General features: G+C 45.1%; 3 protein-coding genes across 5 annotated transcripts; all 3 read right to left on the bottom strand.

Moving 5' to 3' along the window:
- Nucleotides 1-1,769: 1,769 nt before the first annotated feature.
- On the bottom strand, nucleotides 1,770-13,988 carry LOC135679407 (uncharacterized). Its single transcript, XM_065193140.1, has 3 exons — nucleotides 13,797-13,988; nucleotides 3,456-3,524; nucleotides 1,770-2,036 (listed from the first exon to the last, which is right to left on the bottom strand). The coding sequence occupies exons 1-3, from the start codon at nucleotides 13,986-13,988 to the stop codon at nucleotides 1,770-1,772; spliced, it is 528 nt and encodes a 175-aa protein (XP_065049212.1).
- LOC135676872 (uncharacterized) lies at nucleotides 13,247-17,514 on the bottom strand. 2 transcript variants are annotated; one of them, XR_010514460.1, is made up of 4 exons: nucleotides 16,689-17,514; nucleotides 15,660-16,604; nucleotides 14,140-15,567; nucleotides 13,247-14,021 (listed from the first exon to the last, which is right to left on the bottom strand). XR_010514460.1 is itself a non-coding variant. In XM_065188541.1 (3 exons), the coding sequence occupies exons 1-3, from the start codon at nucleotides 16,818-16,820 to the stop codon at nucleotides 14,758-14,760; spliced, it is 1,887 nt and encodes a 628-aa protein (XP_065044613.1). In that variant the 5' UTR covers nucleotides 16,821-17,514; the 3' UTR covers nucleotides 14,031-14,757. The 2 variants fall into 2 exon arrangements, 1 of the variants encoding a protein (XP_065044613.1); XM_065188541.1 differs by lacking the exon at nucleotides 13,247-14,021 and having other exon boundaries at nucleotides 14,031-15,567.
- Nucleotides 17,515-17,902: 388 nt separating this feature from the next.
- LOC135587389 (histone H2A variant 1-like) lies at nucleotides 17,903-20,175 on the bottom strand. 2 transcript variants are annotated; one of them, XM_065078747.1, is made up of 3 exons: nucleotides 20,109-20,175; nucleotides 19,770-19,881; nucleotides 17,903-18,281 (listed from the first exon to the last, which is right to left on the bottom strand). In XM_065078747.1, the coding sequence occupies exons 2-3, from the start codon at nucleotides 19,875-19,877 to the stop codon at nucleotides 17,985-17,987; spliced, it is 405 nt and encodes a 134-aa protein (XP_064934819.1). In that variant the 5' UTR covers nucleotides 19,878-19,881; nucleotides 20,109-20,175; the 3' UTR covers nucleotides 17,903-17,984. The 2 variants fall into 2 exon arrangements, with proteins under 2 accessions (XP_064934819.1, XP_064934812.1); XM_065078740.1 differs by having other exon boundaries at nucleotides 20,000-20,160.
- Between the last annotated feature and the right edge of the window lie 1,557 nt (nucleotides 20,176-21,732).

Below are 21,732 nucleotides of genomic sequence, written 5' to 3'. Positions count from 1 at the left end.
AATAATTTATATAAATCATGCATGTGAAAGATATACATTATTTCATAATTTCATATATATACATGTGAATAAATAAATAAAAGTCCAAAAAAATTAATAATTAGATTTTTTTTAATTTTATTTATCACATGTAAAATCAATAATTCATATGAGAAAACTATAAAATAAACCATAATTTATATTTTTTTATTAAAAAAAATTAAATCCAATCAAATAATCAAAAATATAATTATGATTAAAATTAATCATAATTATAATAAATCATATTTATCAATTTATAATTGAGAATATGAATTAAATTTCTCAATTTTGATAAAACCATAAATATTTGAAATGGAATAAATCAGAAATATGCAAATGGCAGAACTGTAATTTTGGCATAAATTAAACCCGAGGGTAAAACTGTAAATATGTTGACAGAACATAACTTGAAATTACGAAATTTACAAGGGTAAAACTGTAATTTTAATAAAACCCTAGCCTCGAGGGCAAAACCGTAATTATGCCAAAAACCCTAATCTGCTTTCGCCGCCGTCGCCTGCGCGAGCGGCGTGCCGCTGCTGCCTTCGACCTGGCCGCCTGTGCGCGACTGCCGCCTGTACGCGGCTGCGGGCTGTCGCCTATGCGCGGTTGCCAGCGACCGCCTATGCGCAGTTGCCAGCGGCAGTTCTAGCCTGCGCGCGGCCGCTGCCGCCACGGCGCTGCCGCCGCGGGGCTGCTGCCAGCACGCGGCCGCCGCCTGTGCACGACATGTTCTGTAATGTCCGTATATGGGACGAGTTCTGTAATGTCCACATTTGGGACGGGTTCTGTAATGTCCACATTTGGGACGGGTTCTGTAATGTCCACATTTGGGACGGGTTCTGTAATGTCTGCATCATATGGGACGAGTTCTGTGATGTCCACATATGGGACGGGTTCTATGATGTCCATATATAGGACGAGTTCTGTGATGCGTACGCTACCCAGCGTAGTCGCAGATTCGCAGCGAGGTCGACGGTGACCATTGCTGCTTAGCAATTCTTGGAAAATGAAGGTAATTTTATGCATCGTAAATAAATTTACAGATCTAATACATTTGATTTCAAAAAACCGGGCTCTAATACCAATTGTAAGCATAAAGTCTATAATTATGCTATATCTATAATGCAAAAATAACTTATATCCCAGGATTGAAATCAAAAATGTATAGATCTAATTACGATGCGTACCTTTTGATGCCATCTCTTCAGAGATCTGGTTGATCTTCTAAGCACCGTCTTTAATCCAAGATTGCTGCAGCCAGCCACCGATCCGAAGTTGCAGCCACCGTCGCCGTCTGCAAGGAATGCAAGGAGGAGTAGATCATTTCTCCTCTCTTCCTATCCTTTCACAGGACCCACACTGAGAGTGATGGATTTTGGGAGAAAGGGGTTTTGGGGAAATTGAAATCCCTCGACGGAGAGATGCGTCTATACGTAATGCCAACGCTCTAACACTCTCTCAACCCCTAGAGATCATGTCCTTTTATAGGCGAGAGCAGAGGGTCTACGATGAGATCTCACGAGATTTTCTCCTATCAAGATTATCTCCCGGAACCCAATCAGTTATTCTATTATATATCTTATTCAATAAAAGGGTCACATATTCTAACATTCTGTATCCAGAACTCTGCACTAAGCGTAGTGTTGGCCAACTCGCCTGATTGCATAGCATCATCCGGCTGCCTCTCTCCGTCGGCAGCTGTCCCTTTCATAAGCGACCACTGGGACATCACTGATCCACTGCTATCATTGTAGAAACATTAGCTCCTTCTCCTTTAGTTCCGTAGTGCCTCTTCTCAATTCATCACCCCTGTAAGAGGAGGCGGCCATCAAGCGGACACAGCCCAGCCATCTCCCATTCGGTAGCGAATTGCTGCAGATATCTCTGGCCTCTACCACACTGCAGATTTCCGTGTCCCACCAATCGCTGCTCCAAAGATCGACGGTGGAGCGCTGCAGGAGGTGATCGCCGCCTACCTTGTCACCGTTGCTTGAAGCCCAACCTTCACAGAACTGCAATCCACAACTTCTCACAGAACTGTAGATCTCCCATAGATCTGCTTTCAGTCTTCACTACCGCATCCTGCTCATCTACTGCTTGGGGTAGCGAACTCTTCCCAACACCAAACAGTGGAGCAACAGCAGCAAAGATGAGGAGGGGCCTCCACTGAGAGAGACGTGAATTGATGTGAATGGGACCAGCATGCGGTACTGAGCTCCCTTAAATGGACATTTCTTCTTGATCACTGTCGTCGTTACACCGATAGTTTCAAGGAAGTATAGCTTTCCGCACCTAGTCGCAGCCATCTAATCATTTTAGACTCTCATCTTACTACCTCAAATTGATCATATCCCCAATATATCCTCTTCATCTATATCTAACGCTCTAATTACTGTTTTCGTAAAAAATGACAATACTTTTTTCTCTACATACCTTATTTCAATCAATGCTGCAACTCTCATTCCCTTCAAGTTATTCAAATATGGTAACTACGCATCTTGGTATGCTCAATTTTTTAATCTCCTATTTGGCTATGATCTATTAGGCTACGTCGAGGCTCTTTCCATTATCCATCAACGATGCTCAACATCCCAAGAGCACCCAGTTCAGTACTAAATCTAGACCACAAACTATGGTTACGCTAAGATCATCTCATCCTTCAAGCAATTCAAGTTTCAGTCACTGGATCCCTTGCCCCACTCATATCTTCATGTGACACTACTGCCAAAATCTGGTACAAACTGCAAACCACATTGGCAAATCGATCGCGTACTCGCCTGCTTAGTCTCCTATCAAGTCTCATGCAAGCAAAATAAGAGAAAAGTACTATTGCTGACTATCTATAATATGTAAAATTTATCATCAATAACTTAACCCTGATATATCATAATCTTAGTGATAAAGAAGTCATTATCCACACACTTAATGGCCTCAGGGATGAGTATAAAGAACCGGCAGCAGCAATACGGGCACGTGACTCACCGATGTCCTTTGAAGAACTCTATGACAAGTTGATTGACTATAAGATATATCTCAAGCGTGAGGATAAATTGTCATGACCATTCATCACAGCTCAAGTCAGTCAAAAATTAAAGAAGAAGAGCAATCGGTACAACAAACCCATCAACAAAGGTTTGGCCAGCATGCCTCCTGAATTTGTGGGCTCTAAACAAACCTCCCCCCCTCCTCCTCCATCACATTGGCGTATCTCATCATATCATCTCTTATCTCCAAAACTTGTCCATCCACAACAACTATGGCGGAAATAAAGACATCATCATCGGTGACGATAATGAACTTCTCATTACTCATACTAGTTCCACAATGCTTAATTCACATGACGTAACTTTTGCGCTCGATAATGTTTTATGTGCACCCCACATCAAACGGAATCTCATTTCTGTTTCTCAATTCTGCAAACAAAATAATACCTCAATTGAATTCTTTCCTAACTCCTTTCTTGTCAAAGATTTGAGCACGGGGACATCCTTGGTCCACGACTAGAATAAGAACAATATTTATGAGTTACCATCAGTTCCACGTATCACCTAGCCCACTGCTTTCTCGTCTGTCATAGCTCCAACTAATTTGTGGCATCATCGTCTTGGTCATCTCTCATCCTCTATTCAGCAAAAACTACTTTCTTGTTATTCTCTTCCTACGCTTAAAACCAATAGCATTATAACTTATTGTGATACTTGTTTAAGTAATAAAAGTTATAAACTCCCTTTGGAATATCCTTTACATCCTGCTTTAAACCTTTTGAAGTAATTTATACTGATGTTTGGGGCCTTACGCCAATCACTTCTTTTGACAAGTTCAGATTTTATGTTATTTTCATATACTATTTCACCAAGTACATATGGTTATACCCTCTCCACCATAAATCAAACATTTCAACAATCTTTACCAACTTTAGAAGATTGGTCGAGAACTTCTTTCAGTCTACAATTAAAACAGTTTACTCCGATGGTGACGATGAATATCAAGCCCTCACATCCTGCCTCTTTGCTTATAGTATACAATACCTTAAGTCACCCCTATATACTCCTCAACTTGTTGACTCTATTGAACACAAACATCATCATATAGTTGAAACCGGTCTCATACTCCTACATCAAGCTTCCATGCTATTAACTTTTTGGACTACAGTATTTCAAGATGTTGTTTACATCATTAATCATATGCACACTCCAATCCTCGTCACCAATCCTTTCATAAACTGAAAAACTATATCACAAATCCCCAAACCTTTCATAAACTCAAAGTATTCGGTTGTTTATATTATTCATGGCTCCGTCCCTATACCTCACATAAGATAATACCAAAATCTAAGTCTTGCATTTTCATTTGATACTCAATTGAACATAATGTCTTTTGATACTATGAACCCCAATCTCAAAAAGTCTTTACATCTCGACATGTTATTTTTATAGAGACTATCTTTCCGTTTCAAATTCCTGAGACTCATGTTGTGTGACCTACAACGAATATACATCACTGGAGTACTGTCATGAATGGTCGTCGCGCTCTCGTAACAACTCCGTTCAACGAACCGTTCGTCGCTCACACCTATATGTACAGCTGCTTGACAGTATGTTTTCTCTTGGCTTTGGGTCATTTTGCTTGTAAAAATGTAAGTTCGAACAAGCTGCAGCGTTACAAAGCGACCGCTCACCGAATCGAGCAAAACAACCCCAAAACAGCCCAAAACAGCTCCGTTTTCGCGTGTCGTGGGCTGATTTCTGCAATCTGCCTCCGCTCACCAAAACGTCAGCCATCTCAGCCCCTTTGAACCCACCGGGTGGCACAGGGCTGGATGGGGCTTCGGATATATATCGGGCGTTGAACTCTCTTTCGCAAGTTCGCACGTGGCCTTTACGGGAACTTGTTGTCACGTCCGGGACCAGGTGAGCGACTGTTTGTGGGATTACAGCTGTTCGTTCAACCTTCTAAAGCCCTTGTTTTCCCCCTCTCCCTCTTTTCTCTTGTGCACGTAAGGTGCTCGCTGAATTGCTTGTAAAGCTTCCCCTTTTCGCGAGACGTCGGGACTTGTCCGTCGCTCGTTCTTTCGAATTAATCAACTTTCTCTTTTTACAGGTCCTTCGGGACCTGCAAGAGGTTACAAGTGGGCTGATCCTTGCGGAGCAATATCGCAAGGGCGAAGCGTGACTTAGGCAACGCAAGCTAAGTTCGCGTCTTTGCCGCAAGGGTGACTCGCGACTTAGGCAACGTAAGCTAAGTTCGTGTATTTGGCCGCAAGGGTGCCTCATGCCTTAGGCAATTCTAGCTAAGGCCATGACAATGTGGTATCAGAGCGGGCAAGCACTTCGAGCGAGCAGCGAAGGAACTTCGTAACTTCGCCATGGCAAAGCATCGTGGCAAATCAAGCAAGACGGGGCAAGCCGGACCTTTGCCCCAAGCAGCTGCAGGTGGGCTGCATGTGCACACTCGCTCTCATGCTGTTGGAGCCTCTCAAGAGGAGCGCGGCAGCGAACATGATGAGTGAGAAGTTGGCTACTCTCCGCGAGCGGAGGAAGCGCAATCTGGAGCGCTAACTGGGAAAAAGAGCCACAAGGAGAGACTCACAACGGCGGAAACCCACCTGGATGTTCTTGAAGCAAGCATGGAGGAACTCTACCATGGCCAACAAAGGCTTGTTGGGGTAGAGAGCTCGCAAGAGGAAGCGGAGTCCAGGATCGACAAGGTTGAGGCCCTAGTCGACCGACTGTCTGATGACACCAAAGACTCTGTGCAACACTTACAGGATGTTATGGCGGAACTCACTACAAAGGTGGCCATGCTCACAAGAACACTAAATGCGGGAGGAAGCAACACCCGCGCTGCACCGCCTCAAAATTTGAGGGCACCTGAGCCTCATGGATATGGAGGGGCCAGAGATGCCAAAGAGCTCGAGAACTTTCTGTTCGACATGGAACAATACTTCCGAGCTACGAGGCCCGATTTTGAAGATACCAAAGTTTCTATAGCAACAATGTATCTGAACGGAGATGCGAAACTTTGGTGGCGAACCCGTTGGGAGGAGATCCAACAAGGTCGATGTCGAGTCGACACATGGGAGGACTTGAAGCGGGAGTTAAGAACTCAGTTCCTACCAGAGAACACAGAGTTCGTCGCAAGAAGGAAGTTGAGACAACTCCACCAAAGTACCACCATCCGAGACTATGTGAAGCAATTTTTTGCACTAATGCTGGACATACAAGACATGTCCGAGAAGGATAAGTTGTTCAGCTTCTTTGATGGTTTGAAGCCATGGGCTCAATAGGAGCTAAATCGAAGGAATGTTACCGATGTGGCCGGGGCAATTGCTATTGCAGAAAGGCTCACCAACTTTGTTTCCTCCGAAGACCCAAGTAGAAGGAAACAATCTTCAGGCAATCGCCCTCCAAAACATTCTCGAGGGAAGGAGCTCGGGGGCGAACAAAAGAAGAAGAGTTCCCACAAAGGGCCAAACCCGAAAGGCAAGACTTCAAAACCTAGAGGATGTTTCTTGTGCGGAGGACCACATATGGTGAGGGAGTGCCCACAAAAACAAACATATGGTGAGGGACCACATATGTTGCTCTTAGTTCGAGCAGTTCTGAATCTAGCAGCGACAACGAGGAGTCGCAAGGACCCCAAATGGGAGCAATGTGTTTGTTGAACGCTATGCGGGGTCAAGTGGGGGAGAACATGAAGACAAAGTTACAAAAAGCAAGAAGTAGTGAGCCGATGTATGTGGACATCAAGCTAAATGGCCAAACGACCCGTGCAATGGTGGACACGAGCGCTACCCACAACTTCATAGCCAATCGAGAAGCACAGCGACTTGGGTTGATCTTGGAGAAGAGCCCAAGCCGAATGAAGGCGGTGAACTCGGAGGCCAAGCGAATCTCCGGGTTGGCGAAGGGAGTTCCCATCAAAATCGGGACATGGAGTAAGAACACCAACATGATGGCCGTGCCATTGGATGACTTCCAAGTGATTCTTGGAATGGAGTTTATGCACGCGATGAAGTTGGTGCCAATGCCGTTCTTGAACTCCCTATGCATGATGGGAGGCGATGACCCCTACGTGGTTCTCGTCTCTCGGAGAGGAACCAAGGAGCCCCAACACATATCGGCATTACAACTGAAGAAAGGGGTGCGAAAAGATGAATTGGCATTCGTGGCTGCTATGAAGCTAGAGCCACTCAACGATAAGGCCATTCAAGAACCTACTGCGGTGGCGAACGTCCTGAAAGAGTTCAAGGATGTTATGCCACCCGAGTTACCGAAGACTCTTCCACCACGTAGAGGCGTGGATCACAGCATCGAGCTGGAGCCAGGAGTGAAGCCTCCAGCGAGACCACCCTACCACATGCCCCCGCCAGAGTTGGCCGAACTCAGGAAGCAATTAGGTGAACTGCTAAGCGGTGGTCTCATCCACAGCTCTAAAGCACCTTTCGGAGCTCCAGTTCTCTTCCAGAAGAAACAAGATGGGAGCCTCCGATTATGTGTCGACTACCAAGCCCTCAACAAAGTGACAGTGAAGAACAAGTATCCCATCCTGCACATTGCGGACTTGTTCGACCAATTGGGCAAAGCTAAGTATTTCTCAAAACTCGACCTTCGGTCGGGGTATTGGCAGGTGCGCATTACTGAAGGCAACGAAGCGAAGACTACCTATGTGACCAGGTATAGAGCGTTTGAGTTCTTGGTGATGCCTTTCGGCTTAACCAATGCTCCGGCCACATTCTGCACTCTCATGAACCAGCTATTCAAGGAGTATTTGGATAAGTTCGTGGTCGTCTACTTGGACGATATCGTTGTCTACAGCCAAATACTCGAGGAGCACGTCAAGCACCTTCGGACGATTTTCAAGGTTCTCAGGGAGAACACTTTGTTCGTGAAAAGGAAGAAATGCTACTTTGCTCAAACTGAGATATTATTCTTGGGACATCGAATCGGTGATGGCTCCATTCAGATGGATAAGTCGAAGGTGCAAGCGATTATGGAATGGCGAACTCCAAAGAAGGTGCTAGAGTTGAGATCCTTCCTTGATTTCGTCAATTATTATCGACGCTTTATAGCGGGATATTCGAAGCGTGCAACCCCACTGACGGAGTTGCTGAAGAAGGAGCAACCTTGAAAGTGGTCTGACAAATGTGAAATAGCATTCCAAGATTTGAAGGCTACTGTTATAGAAGAACCAGTGCTCAAATTGCCAGACTATGGGGAGCCTTTTAAAGTCCATACAGATGCTTCGAACTTCGCTATTGGGGGAGTACTCTTGCAGGAGGGTCATCCGGTGGCCTACGAGAGCCGAAAACTCAACGAGACCGAGCGGCGGTATCCAGTGCATGAGAAGGAGATGACAGTAGTGATCCACTGTCAACGAGTTTGGCGACACTATCTCCACGGATCGCGATTTGTGCTGAGGACGGACAACATCACTCTGAGTTATTTCCAAACTCAAAATAAGCTCTCCCCAAAGCAGGCGCGTTGGCAGGACTTCCTGGCTGAATTTGATATGGCAATGGAGTATAAGCCTGGGAAGGCAAATGTCGTGGCCGATGCATTGAGTCGGAAGGTGGAGCGTGTGAATGCTGCACAATTGGGGGGCGAAAACCAAGCAAGTCAATTGCACTCCAACTTCCTTTCCAGAATCAGGGATGGACTGTATAGTGACCCCCAGGCAGTTATCCTGATGCAGCTCATCAAAGAAGGCAAGGCACGATGATTTTGGGTCCAGGAGGGACTCGTTTACATAAAAGGGAATAGGGTTTATGTTCCCCGAGTGGACAATTTGAGGTGTGAACTCTTAAAAGAGTGTCACGATTCCCTTTGGGCTGGACACCCAGGCATTCACAAGACGTTGGCTCTCATGGAGAGGGCCTTCTACTGGCCGAAGATGGGGACTGATATGGAGGAATATGTTCGAACATGCCTTACTTGCCAACAAGACAAGATGGAGCAGCGGAAGCCGATGGGACTTTTGGAGCTGTTGCCCGTACTAGAAAGGCCGTGGGAGAGCATTTCCTTGGATTTCATATCAAGCTTGCCACTTGTAGGGAGACTCGGATCGATACTCGTGGTGGTCGATCGGTTTTCAAAGTATGCAACTTTCATTGCTACTCCCCTACACTGTTCAGCAGAGGAGGCGGCCAAGCTGATGATGAAGGATGTGGTGAAGTATTGGGGAGTCTCACACAATATCATTAGTGATCGAGATGCTCGGTTCCTGGGACGATTCTGGACCGAGCTATTCAAATTGTTGGGGTCGAAGTTATACTTCTCTACAAGCCTCCACCCCTAGACGGATGGCCAGACTGAAAGGATAAACTCGCTCCTGGAGCAATATCTCCGGCACTACGTGAGTGCCAACCAACGAGATTGGGTGAAGCTGTTGGACATTGCCCAATTCTCCTACAACTTGCAGCGGAGCTCTGCATCCAACAAGAGCCCCTTCGAGATCATCACAAGACAACAACCGTCGACTCCACACACCATGGCAATTGGGTATACTAGGAGTAGTCCATCAGCCTATCATTTCGCAAAGGAGTGACATCGAAATGCAGATATTGCACGGGCTTACTTGGAGAAGGCGGCAAAAAGGATGAAGAAGTGGGCAGACTTGGAAAGGCAACCACAAGAGTTCAAAGTTTGCGATTTGGTGTTGGTAAAGCTCCAACCGGCATCACTCCAATTCTTTAGGAAAAAAGTCCACAAAGGATTGGTGCGCAAGTATGAAGGGCCCTTCCTAATTATCAGCAGAGTAGGCAATGTCTCTTACAAGTTGCAGCTGCCGTCGTGGTTCAAAATTCACAACGTTCTTCATGCCAGCAACCTAAAAGCCTACCACTCGGATCCGCAAGATGCTTCCCGAAGTGTTCCAACACGACTACCTCTCATCATAGCCTCCTACGAGAAGCGAGTTGAAACCATTCTGGCGGACCGCAAGATAAAGCTACCCAACGGAGCTGAGCAGACAGAGTACTTGGTGAAGTGGCGAAAGCTTTCCTGAATTGAAGCCAGTTGGGAGCCTGAAGACGCCCTACGACATGAAGAAGAAATCATCAACAACTACCAACAAGCGTCGACGAGGGCGTCGACAGTTTAATTGGGGGAGAATGTCACGAACGATCGTCGTGCTCTCGTAACAACTCCGTTCAACGAACCGTTCATCACTTACACCTATATGTACAACTGTTTGACAGCATGTTTTCTCTTGGTTTTGGGTTATTTTGCTTGTAAAAATATAAGTTCGAACAAGCTGCAGCGTTACAAAGCGACCACTCACCAAACTGAGCAAAACAGCCCCAAAATAGCTCCGTTTTCACGTGCCGCGGGCTGATTTCTGCAATCTGCCTCCGCTCACCAAAACGTCAGCCATCTCAGCCCCTTTAAACCCCCCAGGTAGCACAGGGCTGGATGGGGCTTCGGATATATACCGGGCATTGAACTCTTTTTCGCAAGTTCGCACGTGGCCTTTACGGGAACTTGTTGTCGCGCCCGGGACCAAGTGAGCGGTTGTTTGTGGGCTTGCAGCTGTTCGTTTAACCTTCTAAAGCCCTTATTTTCCCCCTCTCCCTCTTTTCTCTTGTGCACGCAAGGTGCTCGCTGAATTGCTTGTAAAGCTTCCCCTTTTCACGAGACGTCGGGACTTGTCCGTCGCTCGTTCTTTCGAACTAATCAACTTTCTCTTTTTACAGGTCCTTCGGGACCTGCGAGAGGTTATAAGTGGGCTGATCCTTGCGGAGCAATATCGTAAGGGCGAAGCGCGACTTAGGCAATGCAAGCTAAGTTTGTGTCTTTGCCACAAGGGTGACTCGCGACTTAGGCAATGCAAGCTAAGTTCGCGTCTTTGGCCGCAAAGGTGCCTCACGCCTTAGGCAATTCCAGCTAAGGCCGTGATAGTACACTGTCGATCTCGTCAATCGAGTCTCTCACAACACCATCCAGTTCTTCTCCTTCGGATCCACACACTCTTCTTCTCTTGGTTCAACAGCTCCTCACCCCCTCCATTACTCCTCTCCCTTCTTCACAAGATTCCCCTTCTATTGACATACTGCCCTCGAAAACTCAACCATTACCTTTATCCTCTCTTGGGACCAATGACACTGATGTCCCTCAGCATGCCCCAACCAATGTCAGTGCCTCTCCACCGCCTATACCTACAACACACCCTATGGCCTCTGGACATCCAATGACAACACGCTCCAAAAGTGATATTTTTAAACCACGATAAGTCCTTGACCTACATGCTATCACAAAATTCTCGTCAAAGACCACTGAACCTACCACAATTACTCAAGCCCAAAAATCTTCATACTGACGTAAAGCCATGTGTGAAGAATATAATGCCCTCATCTATAATTCTATATGAACTCTTGTACCCTCTCATCCCATACAAAATATCATCGGGTGTAAGTGGGTCTTTCGAATTAAGTGGAACCCAGATAGATCCATTGTCATATATAAAGCATGTATAGTGGCCAAAGGGTTTTACCAATGGCCTGGTATTGACTTTATAGAGTCATTTAGTCTCGTTATTAAACCCACAATAATCTGACTTATACTGAGTTTGGCCATCTCAAATAGCTGGTATTTAAGACAACTCGATGTTAACAATACCTTTTTATAAGGAACCCTAACTAATGATGTCTTTATGTAGCAACCTACTAGCTTCATCTACCCTCAGTATCTAAGGCATGCTTGTAAACTACAAAAAGCTATTTATGGACTTTGTCAAGCTCCAAGAGCTTGGTACACCGAACTTGGCTCATTTTTTACATCAACTGCAAATCTGATACCTCGTTATTTTTCCGTCTCCAAAGTGGTAATATAATATAACTTCTAGTGTATATTGATGATATTATTGTCACAGGCAATAATCATATGAAAATCAAGGCATTCCTCAAGCATTTAGCATATTGATTCTCCCTTAAAGATTTAAGACCCTTGAGTTATTTTTTGAAGTGGAAGCAATATACACGTCTTCAGGACTCTTCCTATCACAAAGAAAGTATATTCAAGATCTATTATCAAAAACGAACATGAAGATGTAAAAGTAGTTACAACTCCTCTATCTATTGGCGAGTCACTCAAATTATGTAATGAAAGTCCTACTATGGATCCAACTCAATATCGACAAGTACTTGAATCCTTACAATAATTATCTCTCACCCGCCTTGATATCTCATTTGCGATTAATAAATTATCACAATTCATGCATCGATCATCTACTATGCATTGATCTGTAGTTAAAAGAATCTTGCAATATCTTCACGGGACCTTCAATCATGGCCTCTTTTTCTGCAAACACTCTCCCCTTCATCTCTATGCCTTTGTTGATGTTGATTGGGCAGGGAACTTTGATGACAGAACATCCACATCAAGGTATATTATCTTTCTTGGAGCTAATCCAATCAGTTGGAGTTCTAAGAAGCAAAAGACAGTTGTACGATCTACAACTGAAGCTGAATACCATGCTATTGCAACCACTGCTGCAGAACTCAATTGGATCATGAATCTACTCAAAGAACTTGACATCACCTCCACCTCTACTACTACAATATATTGTGATAATGTTGGAGCCACTTATCTATGCATCAATCCAGTATTCCACTCACGCATGAAACACATAACCATCGACTTTCACTTCATGCTAGAACAAGTTGTCAAACATCAACTACGTATTTCTCACATACATATGCTGTTCAACTCACAGACTCACTCACGAAGCCTCTTCCCTGTAAACTTCATCACATCAATCCAAGATCGACATCCTTGACAACAACACCATCTTGTGGGGGTATGATAGCAGCTAAGTTTCCCATGATATTTGCCGAGATTTTCCTAACTACATGAGGAAATCTTGTTGCTCTGTTGAGGAAAATCCTCTCTCCTTATGTGTATAAATGTTGGGAAAAACATGTTAAAGCGGAATATTCTTTTCCCTCTTTGTGTATCAAAATGGGTTCCTCATCAAAATACCAACTTGATATCCAATGTAAATATCAACCAGCACAGCATAAACAATAGAGCAAAATTTCAATCACACAGTGAGACCAAATTTTTTTAACGTGGAAAACCCAATGTGGGAAAAACTACGGGACCGTAGGCCACCTCAAACTTCCACTATCAATAATAATGATAACAAGTTTACAATAGGTCTTCTCTAGATAACTAGAGATCACAATAACATCAAGATCATAGATCTTGGCTCAAAAATAGCCTATCTTCATCACATAGGGTGGATCTCCTCGTAAGAGAATTCTAGATCTCACAAAGTGGATATAGTAGAAAAATACCTTAGAGAGGGTAAACTGTAGATCAACACCGTTAGGATTGTAGAGTTTGCTGCAAGGATTCTCCACATAAAATTTGAGCCAAAACTGACAACATTTGGCCACCGATCGTCAAACAGAAAACTCAGAAACCTTACTTTCTCTCTCTATTTCTCCCACCGCACACGTTCACTGTGCACTCTCTTGCATACTGCACTGTACACACGCACGTTGCACCAAAACCTATCTCTCTTAATTATTGATTTGGGCTTCAAAAGTCCAATTGTCCCAACCCATATGGACCGAACCCAACAATAAATAGAGAGTACCATATCTTTCTTCGTTTCATCGTTATTCTTAACAATATTAATAATAAAATATCAAATTTCTACCCCTGAGATGTGCTCATAAACGCATTGCACTCAAGTTTAGAGCAATTACAAGTTAATTAACCTTTAAATAGCAATAATAGTAGGCTAGCAATCACAAACTTGTCACTGACCTCAAACCGAATGTTCTTGTAGACGACCTCCTCCACGTTACTCCCAATGGAAGGGCTCGTGTTGACGACCTCTCCCAGGTGCAGCTTGTAGAGCGTCGTCGCTTGGCTGGCATTCTCCAACCCGGCCACCACGATCTTGTACTCGTTGGCGGGGAACAGCAAAAACCAGAACCTCGATGGCACCGCCCACATCCTACCCCCTGCCTATCCAGGAGCAAACCCTACCTAAATTTACACACCCAAATCAAATAGTTAAGTCCAATAAAAAAAAAATTTGTAACCCTAATCCATGGGATCGAGATCAGGGGATGAACTAACAGATCAAACAAAGGAAAGAAAATACCAGGCTTGTCCGAACGAAGAGGGCAACAGGATCCAACCTGGCGATGGCGAATCGGAGGAGGAATCGAGAGACATGACCCGAGGGTACTCTGATCCTTCCGCGATCAAGAATCGAGAGGGCGCGAGAGACGCGAAACAACCTGGGAAATCTCGGCTTTTCCAAAGCTTTCCTTCTTCATCATCCAGATTCGTTAATACAGAGGAGACGTAGACAGAAGTAAATCCACGTCGGTGCCAGAGCGGCACAACGGCATGGGCCCAGAAACTTCATCAAGGGGGTATCATTTTGGGTCCGAACCGATCAGCGTTAGCAGATGGAGGTGTTCTTGTTACGTTAGTATGCATGGCCTCGACGTAGAAAGCTAAGCGCCTTCATGTCGGCGCCGGCGTGGCACGATCGTGTGGGCCCCGCCAATTCCTCAATGTCTGAGGCCCATGGGCTTTGCTTTGGGTCAAAACGGTTCGGTGTATGTATGTTAATACTTTGTCAGGGAAACAAAAGACAAAGCTCGGACAGCTGCAGTTTCTGAACCGTTTACGGAGAAATCACGGCCGTCAAAATGGGACGAGGATCATGATCGGGGTATGATCCGTTCGATTGCGATGCAAGCACGCTGATTTAGAAGAGCCGCTTGCTGCGGGAACGAATGGCGCGGGGCATGGCGTCGGCGAGGTCGCTAATTGTGGCGGAGACGAGGTCCTTAAAGATCTGGCGTTCGATTTGGATGACGGCGTCGGCCACCTCGGCGGCGGGCCGGGCCCAGACGTCTAGGGTTTCCACGAATAGGTCCCTGCGCACGGCCCAGCACGTGACGCTGCTGAGGTCGCCGGCCATTGCCTGCCGCCCCGCCCGTTGTAGCTCAGCCCACACCTCCGGCAGTAGATGGGCGGCGCCGCCGGGAGCGACCGCGGAGAGGGATCCTGGAAGCACGAATGACTCCCAGGGAGGGGGCGACAGGCGGCGTTTCCGGTCGAGGATTTCTGCCACGGCGTCGAACACGAGGAGGCGGCGGAGCCGCGTGTCCTTCGAGCATTCGGACGATCCGCTGCTGCGCTTCTCGAGCAAGTCGTACGCATCGGTCGTGTCGGCGTGGCTTCCCGTGGCGCGAAGAATCTCCGCCACGTACACGTAGTCGGCAACGTCGACCTCCTCCGGCGCCACCCGACCGCGTCCGTTGTACGATGCAATGGCGTCGTCTTCGCGCTCGGTCAATTGATCTCCTTTGGAGTCGTCGGAGCGCTTGGAGACCGGAGAGCACGGGGAGCTCTCCTCGCCAAGGAGGGGAGAATTGATGACCGAGACAGGACACGGCTGCTGCTCTGCCGTGGCCGCAACCTGCTCCGTCACAGTGAAAGCTGTGATGCTTTGCAGCAACCGGTCGCACAGCTCCAACAGCTGCCGCCCCGCCCTGCAGTCCTCCGGAGATCTCTGCATCATCATAATCGTCCATTCCACGTGAGAAGCACGAAATTTGACGACATCGAAGCATGATAAAGATAGAAATGTCAGTGAAGTAATACATCGACGGGCAACGGAGAGTGGGTGGTGCTGGAGGTATCATCCTCCGCCAGTGAGCGTGTTTTCCGCTTGAAGATGACCTCTTGCTTTGGCCGCTGATTTGGTAACAGTCGCCCGGTAACTGGACTTTGCCCAATTTGGTTCGGAGGGATTTTCGGTGGATTCACGGCCGAGATCCGCCTTCGAGGTGACGAACTCTTACCGGACTCCACCGCAATTGAGGACCTCTGCTTCGCCGTCGAGCTAGTAGCCCAGTTCTGCGGTTCATGGCTTCCTGTAGGAGTCCGATCGGCCCTCCGATAGCACCGGACGGGACGAGTTGCTGACTCCACTTTGAGGTTCCGGCGAGTGACACCGGACCCGGGTGGCAGCGGCGGGCGGGGTCCGCTCGGCGGCCTCTGGGGCAGAGTGGAAGCGGGTTCGATGACGACGTTCCTCGAGTTGTGGGAGCACCTGTAGCGGTCGTCGTGTAGGTGGTCGCTGCGGTCGTTGATCTGCTGATCCGACGGTTTGGAGTGCAGGAGCCCCTGCAGCTGGAACGCCTCCAGGATCTGCTTCAGCGTCTTCAAATTCCTCGCCGCCTCGTCCATCCCTCGCATCAGGCGCCGCTTCCCGGATTCAACAGGGAGCAATTCCCACCTCTTCGGCTCCGTGAAGACGCCCGCCGTGTCGAAGAAGCTCTTCCTCTGGAGCGCAGGAAGGAGGGGCCTCCTCGCCTGCGATTTGGATTTCGGGAACGAGCGCCCATCGAGGAACGGGCAGTCCGCTGGATCACTAACAACACGAGACTCAGAGACGGACCGGAGTAGCTCCGCGCGGCCGGCGGCAGCGACGTCCGGAAGTGCGTCGAGCCCCATTAGCCGTGCGACGACGCTCGGGGACCGGCGCTGCCTCTCCTTCTCCTTGGAAGCATCCGATCTCTCCAACGGCAAGGTGGATCCGGCGGCCTAAATTCACAAACTCACCATTACAACATCCACGAAGAACGCCAAAAGGCACACAAAAATCAAGTCTTTTGGGGAGGGTCGAACCCGGGATGGAGGGAAGCGCTTCCGCGGGAGGATCTGGTGGCGGTCCAAGAGGTGGAGGAATCCGGCCATGCAACCCATCTGCCGCTCGAATTGCTTCTGGTCAATGAGTCCCCCGCCGCCGCTCGGCGCCATCACCTCCTCTTCGTCCAACGATGCTTCGCCGATCGAAGGTCAGTAGGGAAGCCTTATTCTCTCTCTCTCCCTCTCTCTCTTAACGACCCGATCGTGCGGTGAGTCAGAGCATCACCAACCGGTGAGGTGGTGTGGGCGACTGCGCCATGCACGTGGCAGGTCAACTTTCGACCCCCTCGGTCAAAGTGTCGGCGGCTGAGGCACGACTTCCCCGTTGGTGGACAAGCGGGCCCCGACAACGTGTTCCAATGATAAAGCGCTCTTCACTGATGGCTTGGCAAAGGCCAAGGTGGGTGTGTTTGAATGTACGTGAAAGAGAGAGAGAGAGAGAGAGAGAGATGGCAATTGTCTAACAAGAGCTTCTCTAATTTAGAGCTGTCCGACAGCAGGAAGAAACAACCGGTTAGTTCTTAATTGATCCATTGCATAAACTTGAGTCCAACTAGTCTACAAAATGGTGCCCATAATTTTCATCAGGCTCACCGCAAAAATTAATTAGTTTCTACTTGAAAACAAGACGGCATCAACAAGATCCACTGGCCTCACCGTCTCAATTAGTGTGATGTGACAATGCCATAGCTAGGATTTTTATTACCAATAACACAAACTTTCCTTGTTATATATTTGATCTACCTCAAGGCAAGATATATAAACCAAAATATTTGTGGACCAAAAGACCCCAAGGACTTAAAATAAGTTGCATCATGTCCCCTCCCCACATGCAGTCCCCCCCACATACACAACTAAACTCGAAAGCTATCCTTTTGCTGCAGTAGCTACAGACACATCCAATCTTCGGTAGTGCGTAACATGAATAAAATAGGCTCTATAAATGCTAACCAAATTATACCGCTAGAGACAACCTGATATTTATTTCACCCAAATAAGTAAGAAACCACACAATCAAACAGCTCATAACATTTGTACTGAAAAAGATACTGAGATGTTAGGTTATAACAACAATAACATGGTTTAGTTTCTGATTTAAAGAGGCATAAGAATTGATGTTAGGCTATATAACAACAGTCAAATCCCAGTCCTATTATACTAGGGCCAGAAAAGCTAGCGCAAACATTCGATCGTTCGATGCTAATAATCAACAGGTTCATTGATTAATAAAGGCACACATAAGCTAGTATCACAGACCACAACAAAACCCTACTTTCATTCCTTGGTGGATTTGTTAATGAGGGATTTGTGGATGTGGGGGATGACACCACCACCAGCAATGGTACCCTTGATAAGGGTGTCAAGCTCCTCATCCCCACGGATAGCTAGCTGAAGGTGACGCGGGGTGATACGCTTCACCTTTAAATCCTTGCTTGCGTTTCCAGCAAGCTCCAACACCTCCGCTGTTAAGTACTCTAGTATGGCAGCAGAATACACTGCTGCTGTGGCCCCAACTCGTCCATTCGCAGAGATTCTGGATTTCAGGTGCCGATGGATTCGCCCAACAGGAAACTACAATATCCACAAACGAATTGACATGAGAAATGAAGACATGCATGAACGACGTCACGATTCAAGCCTAAGTGCCACATGGAACAAGTTCCTGGTTATGATTCTACATGATCTTTTGTTCTGATTCAAGCTCAAATATAATATAGGACAGATCCTGGTTACCAAGAAAGATACTCATAATAATAATAATAATAATAAAATTAGAGCCCTATTAACAATAATAGACTGATTGATGCATCATAACCCCATGAGGCCAATCAAGATAACACAATCTCTCACTCACGGCATGGATATTATAACCTCCATTTTAGTATGATCTTTAGGATTCCTGCAAATACCACAAGGTATGAAGGCATAACGATCACTACATCACTGCCATCATCCATGATGTCTATTTCTAGCATACTCAAAAGTCAATAAGAAAGATAGATCATGTGTGCCCCAACAATCTTAATATCACAATGAATTAGGACTCGTCGTGTCCACTTCAAGGGGAGCCTCGTCCACAAGTAAAAGCCAAAACTCACACTAATGGAGGACTGCTCAAGTATCCAAGTGTCGCGATCTTGATGACAATGTATCCAACCAACCAAAATCTACATAGGCCATACACAACATTATGCAATAAAAATAAAAAATAAGAATTATTATTTTCCTGGTTTGGAAAATTAAATTAAAAAACATTGTAACAACAAAGAACTATAAATGATGTGACAGAACAATCAAATATAAACCAATTAAAAGTCCACCAGCTAATTGATTGTTCAAGCAACATATCACATATCAAACCAACACTGGTCTTGTTTTAACAGCATCAGTAGCAAATCAGCTAAGAATCTACTTTGCCAGTTAGTTAGTGAGAGAATGAAAGAATAAACAAGAGAGAAGACCACTTTCTCTTTCCTTGTTTGGATCAATAGAAGAGAATGAATCACTTAAATTTCTCTGTCAGAAACCCTTTACCAGAGAAACAAAATGAGGATTCCTCAGAAAATTGTGATAAAATGAGAAAATATTACCATCTCCACTTCCATTCTCAAGTAATTGTTTCCAAAGTGAAAGAATTACGTTCGCTTATCACGAATACTCATATTTTCACTCCTACTTGTCTCCATCCACAGGCCCTAATCGTCGAGTAAAAGAACATATGCCAATGTTGTACAACCCCTAATTAGTACCCTCAGTATACGACATATTCCCACAAAAATGAACCAGCAGCAGTAGTTCATACGGTAAAAGACACTCTGGATAAGATACTATGGTGTGTTACTTATCAAAATGCTGCTGCCAACGTCGACAGACAAGATCTGGGTTCCCGCTGTTGAATTCACACTACCCTAGAGCACTGGTATTAGAATAGCCATACGACGGTGCCTAAGAACTCAAAAAGAACGCCAAAATCATTGAGATACTGTTATCTTCCAGTATTACAATCGAAGGGACAAGCCGGCTTCTTCCTGATATAACGTCAGAATGAAGAGGGCGTACCTGCAAACCAGCTCTCGAAGACCGAGAAACCGGCTTCTTCTTGTCCTTATCCTTGTTCGCCGCCGTTGTCTTCGCCGCCAAAAGCCCCTTCCCTCCTTTCCCTGCCATATCCCTGCTCATCAACAAAAAGAAACAAGAGTCAGCCATAGATCAGAGCAAGAAGGAGCTGAAGAACCCTAAATCCTTCAAAAGAGACCAACTGAACGAGGCGAGAATTCTCGAAGAAAAACCTGAATCGGAAGCAGAAGAACACGAGAAAGAGCGAAATGGGCACGACGGAACCGAGATTAGGAAACCCTAAGAGGTGGGAGAAGAGGAAACTAGGAATAAGAAGGGCACCTCCTCTTCGGTCTGATCTGTGGCTCGAGATCGGGCTCGGACAGAGAAGAGAAAGAGTGAGTTGGGGGGCATTAGATTTAAAGCGAGCGGGAGAGGGGGTTTTTGTGGCTACGATGGCGGTTAGTTTGGGAGGCAAACGGAAATTTCAATTTTTTTGGATATTTCCGAAACTACCCCATACTGCGGTGGATAACATTAAATTTCAATTTCAAATTATAGGTGGTAAAGACAAGGTTGAATCTCAATAATACTAGTAATAATCAAATCCCATGACGTCCTCAAATAGAATTTTAATTTTTTATTCTTGATAAGGCAGTCTAGTGCTTATAAATTTATCGAATAAGGCTTCGAATTAATAATCTTTGGTAAGTGAATCAATCTAGTATATCATCATCAGAACAACATTTTATATGTTAGACCGTTGACCTTTTAATAAATGAATTTGATATACTATCATCAGTCAATACTTAGCACTTAGATAGATGTTCATCCTTGTTTATGTTCATACTTCAAAAATGAAAATATGCAAATGCTCATTAAAGAGCACATAAATAAATATAGGGCATGATGTTCTTCCCTTCCCTTGTATAATTCATTTGTCAAAAGCATATATGTATTTAAAACATCTTATGCATTATAACAGAGTAAGGCATTTATTTTCTTACACTTGACATGTTCATCTTGGTAAAAAAAAGAAACACTTAGAGCATTTAATATGTCTTAACCAAAGCAAAATGACTCTTCACATATAATGCTGTTGGGTGGAGTCCGTGGATTTAGACAATTTGGGTCAAGTCTAAATCAATAATTAAAAAAGAAAAGGTAAAATTAGAGGGGACGGACAGAATGAAAAGGAGAGAAAATAAGATTTTTAAGTTTTCTTCTTAATGATCGGTGATCAAACGTCGTCAGTTTTAGCTTAAATTTTATGTGAAGAATCCTTCGGTAAACTCTACAATCCTAATGATATTGATCTATAATTTACCCTCTCTAAGGTACTTTCTTGCTATATTCATTTTGTAAAACCTAAAATTATGAGGAGATTCATCCTATCCTATAAAAATATACTATTCTTGAGTCAAAATTTATGATCTTGATATTGTTGTGATCCTTTGATTATTCTATAGAAGACTTATTGTAAACCTGTTATCATTACTATTGATAGTGTAAGTTTGAGGTGGACTACGATCCCGTGGTTTTTTCCATATTGGGTTTTTCACGTTAAAAGATTTGGTCTCATTGTGTGATTGATTTTTTTCTTTATTGTTTATGCTGTGCTGATTGATATTTTCATTTCGATATCAAGTTGGTATTTTGATGAGGAACCCATTTTGATACACAAAGAGGGAAAAGAATATTCCGCTTTAACAGGTTTTTTCCCAACAAGTGGTATCAGAGCAACTGGTTATTTGGTGCTAGTTTTTCTTGTATAGATCTTTGGCATAAGAGGCTTGGACATATTAGCGAGAAGGGACTTCAAACTCTTGCTAGAAAGTAGTTCTTACCAGAGTTGCAAGGTACATCTCTTAAATCTTGTGATCATTGCTTAGTTGGAAAAACACATAGAGTTGTATTTCATACATATCCATTATCTAGAAGATCAGATGTTATTGATTTAGTTCAT

This window comes from Musa acuminata, chromosome BXJ1-1, assembly GCF_036884655.1.
Source record: "Musa acuminata AAA Group cultivar baxijiao chromosome BXJ1-1, Cavendish_Baxijiao_AAA, whole genome shotgun sequence".
Lineage (NCBI taxonomy): Eukaryota > Viridiplantae > Streptophyta > Magnoliopsida > Zingiberales > Musaceae > Musa > Musa acuminata.
The sequence above is the reverse complement of the archived record's forward strand: the minus strand, read 5'-3'. Positions and strand labels throughout refer to the sequence as shown.

What these genes read in the sequence shown, in the direction of transcription:
- LOC135587389 (XM_065078747.1), bottom strand. Translation starts at nt 19,877, where the DNA reads ATGGCAGGGAAAGGAGGGAAGGGGCTTTTGGCGGCGAAGACAACGGCG. An exon ending in CTTCGAGAGCTGGTTTGCAG is followed by an intron (nt 18,282 to 19,769) that starts GTACGCCCTCTT and finishes TGGATATTGTAG; the next exon opens with TTTCCTGTTGGGCGAATCCA.
- LOC135679407 (XM_065193140.1), bottom strand. Translation starts at nt 13,988, where the DNA reads ATGTGGGCGGTGCCATCGAGGTTCTGGTTTTTGCTGTTCCCCGCCAAC. An exon ending in ACAAGAACATTCGGTTTGAG is followed by an intron (nt 3,525 to 13,796) that starts GTCAGTGACAAG and finishes TTCTTATTCTAG; the next exon opens with TCGTGGACCAAGGATGTCCC. An exon ending in TAGGAAAGAATTCAATTGAG is followed by an intron (nt 2,037 to 3,455) that starts GTATTATTTTGT and finishes TGTGGATTGCAG; the next exon opens with TTCTGTGAAGGTTGGGCTTC.
- LOC135676872 (XM_065188541.1), bottom strand. Translation starts at nt 16,820, where the DNA reads ATGGCGCCGAGCGGCGGCGGGGGACTCATTGACCAGAAGCAATTCGAG. An exon ending in AGCGCTTCCCTCCATCCCGG is followed by an intron (nt 16,605 to 16,688) that starts GTTCGACCCTCC and finishes TTGTGAATTTAG; the next exon opens with GCCGCCGGATCCACCTTGCC. An exon ending in ACTCTCCGTTGCCCGTCGAT is followed by an intron (nt 15,568 to 15,659) that starts GTATTACTTCAC and finishes ATGATGATGCAG; the next exon opens with AGATCTCCGGAGGACTGCAG.